Genomic DNA, 6,339 nt, shown 5'->3' on the forward strand with positions numbered 1-6,339 from the left:
TCATTTTACAAATATACTATCATCTCTATAGAAGCAACTAAAATTGTCCTACCTATTTTTGTACTATGATTAATAGATATTGAAATTGTAGATTGATAAATCTAGATGGGCAATATGTCGCAACAGTTCATCTATTCTATAAAGAAATTACTAGCAAACAACAATCCTTGTTTATATTCTATAATTATTATTGATAAAGATAATTAAGTTTTCTTCATTTTTTTCTAAAAAATAAAAATAACAATGCTGCATTTTTAAATTTAGGATGTTTACAATTTTTCGCCCAATTATGTGGTTGAGTTGTTCCTTTCACTGTATCACTATTGGTTCAAATAATGGATTGTTCATCTAAACTTTCTATTTTTATTATAGATCTAATATCAAGTGTAAAATATACAGTATCATTATAAGAAAACAAATAGTACCAAGCATAATAATATCCAATTATTTAAAGAAAATATAATTGAAATATAAATTTGGTGATCTACTACTTAAACGTACAAAGCGGGGAGGTGGGACATGATATCTCTTACAATTTTTTAGAAAGTACTAAGAATAAAATTGAACAATAATATAATTACCAAAAAATCTTCCTCTTAAGCAAATAAAAAATAATGACATTCTTTGTGATGACATCTTATAATAAAACAATTGTAAGATAATTTTGATTTATATATATACAGCCTCTGATGAAAATTAGACAGTAGTTAAATATCATCTAACTGCAATAGGTATAGTAATTTCTTTAGTTCAACAATATTTGAAAAAGTCCAACACACATAGCAAGGGGTATTATAAGTTGTTTATTATAAATGTCTAGGTAGAAAAATCACAAGAGATGGTTCTTAAAATAATTCAAGGAAAGTTTACATTTGGTCCTAAAATTAATTTCATCTAAGAGCAGAAACTTGCCTGTATTATAGGAATTTTTTATATTTTTTTATAAAAAAAATATTAACTACTTTTAGGCTAGGAAACTGAAAGTTACATTTTTCATTATTGCATATTTGTTTTAAAATATCCTTCACTTTAGTAGATAGCAGCATTATTTTTATAAAGTGTCTGATTTTCACCCATTCAATTTTGATATTTGAATATTGTTAACCTAATGATACATCAATATTATATTTTAGAAAATGAGGTCAGTTACTGTGGCTTTTGGACTTATCTCTGTTGCAGCTATTGCCTCAGGTAAGTTAATTTGTATTTTGTTTATTCATCTGCTGCATTGTTTTAGTACTTTTTGTTTAGGTGCCCCATCAACTGGTTCTCCATGGTCTTCTGGTGCACCAGTATGGACAACTACCTATCCTTGGTCGAGTGGTGCATGGTCCACAACTAACTATCCTTGGTCTAGTGGTGCATGGTCCACAACTACCTATCCTTGGTCTAGTGGCGCATGGTCCACAACTACCTATCCTTGGTCTAGTGATGCATGGTCCACAGCTACTGGAAGAAGTAATGAAGTATCCACTGAGTCTACAGATTATTCCACTGATTTCTCTACTGATTATTCAACTGACTTCTCAACTGATGTCTCTCCTGATTATTCTACTGATTTCTCTACTGATTATTCCACTGATTTTTCTACAGACTATTCAACCGACTATTCCACTGATTACTCTACCGATTATTCAACCGACTATTCCACTGATTACTCAACCGATTATTCAACCGACTATTCCACTGATTACTCTACCAGTTATTCCACTGATTATTCTACTGATTTCTCAACTATGAGAGCCTAAAATTTGTTGAAGTTTAATTTTAAGTTTTATTTGGTAATAAATTTGTTAAATCTTTAGACTAAATTTAATAAATTCATTAAATATTTTTTTGTAATGTAATTCTCCCATTTATTTTGAACTGAATTGACCAACAGCAAAATTTAAAGGGTTTAGAGTTATTCAAAGATTTCATGTGTAAGGAAATGTAAGTTAAAATGTTGAAAAGTTTTGTCTAAAAGTATTCTAGAGGAAAGTAAAGTTTAGATGTTTATGTAATGTGAATTACTAACTTACCAAGTCTGGATGGTTCCAGTAAGGTTGTGATGGTAAACTATAAAAAGCATATAATCACAATCCTCTACATGAAAAAAAAATTTAAAAGAAATAAACCTTAAATATTTAATTAGAGGTAATTAAAATAAAAAATATGTATTGTGTATGTGAAAATATTTTAAGATAGAACTTAAGGAAAGGCAAAACCCATAACCAAGAAATAAACAATGATTAGTAAACAGATAATATGATTATTCTTTTGATGATTAATTTATATATTTTTACCATCCATAAGTCCATACCTAAGTTTTTTTAGTGTTTTGTTTTACAATTTAAAGTTAACAAAATACTCAATATTTCTATATAGTTTTTTTCCATCATCTCACTATCAATATTTTTCTTCCCTCTTACACCTACTCTTTCCAAGTATCTCTGTGTATTTTATACTCTCTACCTCTAAGTTTATCTCTCTCAATTTTACTATCATATATCATGGAAAAATAAAATAGAATCATGAACCTGTTACTAAAATCAAGGGTACAGTTCTAGATCTATGGTAGTTTTGATCAAAACTTTCCTAGAAAATATTATTGATATTATTACAACAATACTTTTATTTTTATTTATTTGTCTTATTAAATTGCCAAAATAACAGTTTTCCTTCATTGTAGACATTTCTTTAGTATTTTATAGTACAAAGATATTAACACAAAGTATAACATGTAGGATATTATTTTACATTTCTCTGTTACATACTTAGTTTCTAGATAAACAATTATCTATGGTCTCCACTTATCTGTGGATTATGATTCTTTATAATTGGATAAAGAACATAAAACTGGCATTACTTCTTATGCCTCCCGAGAGACGAACCTCACTCCACTTAGTGTTCCATTCAAAGCAACAAATAAAAGAAACTTACAGATATATAAGATTCGCATTCAATAACCATGGTTTAGATGATTAAACTAAGCTGAATTGGCTAGATTACCTATTACTTTCTTAAAACCTGCGACTGTGGTTTAACACATAGTGCATCTGCTAGTCATCAGAAGGTGATAAGTTTGAATCTGAGCTTAACACCATGTCATAACTCAACACATTAAAATAGATTCCTTCTGCTGCTATGTCAGATGCTCGACATTATAGGCAGAGTAAGTGGAATGCCTTGGCCTAAAACAGGTGCAATTCATTAAAATGCACAGTTAGGACTTCCAGAAAATAATGCACCATCAAAGAGTTGGTTGTCTGTTGGGTGTTACTAAACTTGATACCCCAGGTGTTTGGACAGAAAAGGAGAGAATAGGTTATTCTAGGTACCTTCATAGGATTATTACAAATGGAAACATTGCCATACTTGATAATGAACAAACATAAATTAACTTGTTAGTAGCTACCTAGATAAGCTGGTGCTATTTCAGTCAATAAGCTATTTAAAAGACTACTGTACTGATATACATTTTGTATATTTACCCTACCAATAAAAAAAAACTAATTGCTGAAATGTAAGTTCACTTTTGCTACAAGTTTTGCGGTTGATATATTTCAGTGTATAACTCATTGATTTTTACTAACTTATAAATTCTGCTTTTACATTTATACATGGACTTTGCATTTTTAAAACTTATAGTTAGACATTTTTTTGTGTGTAATGTTGTTTATTTTTTACCATATTGGCAAAAATTTGCAACTACCATACTAAGTTTATTGCTTAAAAGAAGCTCCCCTAATAAATCATTCTTTTGCAATTTCTTCATTAATTTAATTTTTTTTATATGTGTATGTACTCATTTTATTCCACTTTCAATAAAGTCTATTTATGCCTCTAAAGAGAATTAAAGGATTAAATATTATTAAATTTTCAGTTTATTGAATCAAGTTAAAAAAAATAATAATAAAATAAAACAATGTTTTTTATAGCTAATTTATTATCTGATAAAAGTATTTCAAAAATTAGATAGATGAAAAATCGACTTATTCAGTATTCATCTTCATTCCTGGTACCAAATCCAGTTCTAGTCCATGTTTCATTACCAAAACCAGTACCAGTCCATGTCTCATTTCCAAAACCAGTTCCAGTCCATGTCTCATTGCCAAAACCAGTTCCAGTCCATGTCTCATTTCCAAAACCAGTTCCAGTCCATGTATCATTGCCAAAACCAGTTCCAGTCCATGTTTCATTTCCAAAACCAGTCCCAGTCCATGTTTCATTTCCAAAACCAGTTCCAGTCCATGTTTTATTTCCAAAACCAGTTCCAGTCCATGTTTCATTTCCAAAACCAGTCCCAGTCCATGTTTCATTTCCAAAACCAGTTCCAGTCCATGTTTCATTTCCAAAACCAGTTGCAGTCCATGTCTCATTTCCAAAACCAGTTCCAGTCCATGTCTCATTGCCAAAACCAGTTCCAGTCCATGTCTCATTTCCAAAACCAGTTCCAGTCCATGTTTCATTGCCAAAACCAGTTCCAGTCCATGTTTCATTTCCAAAACCAGTCCCAGTCCATGTTTCATTTCCAAAACCAGTTCCAGTCCATGTTTTATTTCCAAAACCAGTTCCAGTCCATGTTTCATTTCCAAAACCAGTTCCAGTCCATGTCTCATTTCCAAAACCAGTTCCAGTCCATGTTTCATTTCTCAAACCAGTTACAGTCCATGTTTCATTTCCAAATCCATGTGCACCTAAAAATAGTACCATCATATATCTATCTTTAGTTGGCTAAATAATCAATATAAAGGGTGAGCAAAAAAAATGCGTACATTTTTAAAATTAAAATTGTGGGGCTTGTGTTAATAGTAGAAAAACGTCATGCATACCGTTAGAACTGGTATAAAGTCTATTTTCTGGATATATAAAAACGATACCTGTGCTATGCATAGTTTTTGAGCTACGTGGTAAAATATCCCAACTGACTTAAAACTTGACTTGTGAGTAAATCATTAAAGATTAAAGTAAAGGGTGTGAGAAAAAAATACGTACCTTTTTAAAATTTAAAATGCGCGGCTTGTGTTGATAGTTGATAAACGTTTTGCATACCATTAGAACCGCTCTGAACTCTATTTTTAAAAAATATAATAACCATTCATATGCTTCCCACATTTATCAATATAACTCAATAACTACAAATAGCACAAAAATAGTACTTATATTTCCAAAAAATAGAGTATATGACGGTTCTAACGATATCAATAACATTTTTCTACTATTAACACAAGCTGAGCAGTTTGAAATTTTAAAATGTACACGTGTTTGCACACCCTATACTTTAATCTTTAATGATTTACTTGCAAGTCCAGTATTAAGTCAGTTGGAACATTCTACCACGTAGCTCTTAGACTATATGTAGCACATGAAACGTTTGTATATTTCCAGAAAATAGACTTCATACCGGTTCGAACGGTATGCATAACGTTTTTCTACTATTAACACAAGCCGCACAATTTGAATTTAAAAAAGGTTTGTATTTTTTGTATAATTTAATCATTAATAATTTACTCGCAAGTCAGGTTTTAAGCCAGTTGGGACATTTTAACACGTAGCTCCTAAACTATGCGTAGCACAGGATTCGTTTTTATGTTTCCAAAAAATAGAGTTCATAACGGCTCTAACGGTATACATAACATTTTTCTACTATTAACACAAGCCGCGCAATTTTAATTTTAAAAAGGTACGTATTTTTTTTGCTCACCCTTTATATAAATAATAATAAATAGTATAGCTATTACAAAGGCAGTCACAAAACATTATAAAAATTACCAATATTTTGGCTTTAATATGAAAATTAATTGTTTGAGTTTAATCTTTTCTAACTAGTTCAATAAAAAGGTAATGTTACAACTTTTTCAATGTAATAGTCATTTAGCTATTACTTATTTTAGTCCTTAAGGTAAACTAAAATAACAATTTAATTATACCTGACGAAAAAGTTAAAACAGAAATTACTGCAAGTCCAAATTTAAACATCATCATCTATAAAATCACAATTGATTATTTTATAAGTATTCTGTATATTATTTACGTTTGCAACTCTAATCTGTTGATTTTATGCCCTTATTGGGAGATTTTTTATATAATGGATTTTTAAAACTTGATTTAGGTTTATTAAGTTCTAGTAACTATGTGTTAGAATAGAAAAGCATGTATACACAAAAAAATACATTACCTTTGTTGTTAGTAGTCCAATATGATACTATTATAAGAAAGCCTTTATTTTATTATTTAATAAATCTTTTGATATGTTGATACAATTGTTTCTTATTTGATTTTTGTAATTAAATAATATAATACAATACCTTTATTTTGTCAAAAAAAGAATAAACTAATTATTCGATTATCATTATA

The 6,339-nt window shown here is 29.5% G+C and overlaps 2 protein-coding genes across 2 annotated transcripts; one reads left to right on the forward strand and one right to left on the reverse strand.

Moving 5' to 3' along the window:
- Nucleotides 1-691: 691 nt before the first annotated feature.
- Nucleotides 692-1,834, forward strand: LOC145324733 (uncharacterized). Its single transcript, XM_080167339.1, has 3 exons — nt 692-727; nt 1,132-1,191; nt 1,252-1,834. Exons 2-3 carry the CDS (start codon nt 1,137-1,139, stop codon nt 1,746-1,748), a joined length of 552 nt encoding a protein of 183 aa, XP_080023465.1. The 5' UTR covers nt 692-727; nt 1,132-1,136; the 3' UTR covers nt 1,749-1,834.
- A 2,081-nt stretch (nt 1,835-3,915) lies between these two features.
- LOC145324073 (uncharacterized) lies at nt 3,916-5,963 on the reverse strand. The gene is made up of 2 exons (XM_080166699.1): nt 5,913-5,963; nt 3,916-4,679 (listed from the first exon to the last, which is right to left on the reverse strand). The coding sequence occupies exons 1-2, from the start codon at nt 5,959-5,961 to the stop codon at nt 3,979-3,981; spliced, it is 750 nt and encodes a 249-aa protein (XP_080022825.1). The 5' UTR covers nt 5,962-5,963; the 3' UTR covers nt 3,916-3,978.
- Nucleotides 5,964-6,339: the final 376 nt, after the last annotated feature.

This window comes from Acartia tonsa, chromosome 7, assembly GCF_053477335.1.
Source record: "Acartia tonsa isolate MP-2025a chromosome 7, ASM5347733v1, whole genome shotgun sequence".
Lineage (NCBI taxonomy): Eukaryota > Metazoa > Arthropoda > Copepoda > Calanoida > Acartiidae > Acartia > Acartia tonsa.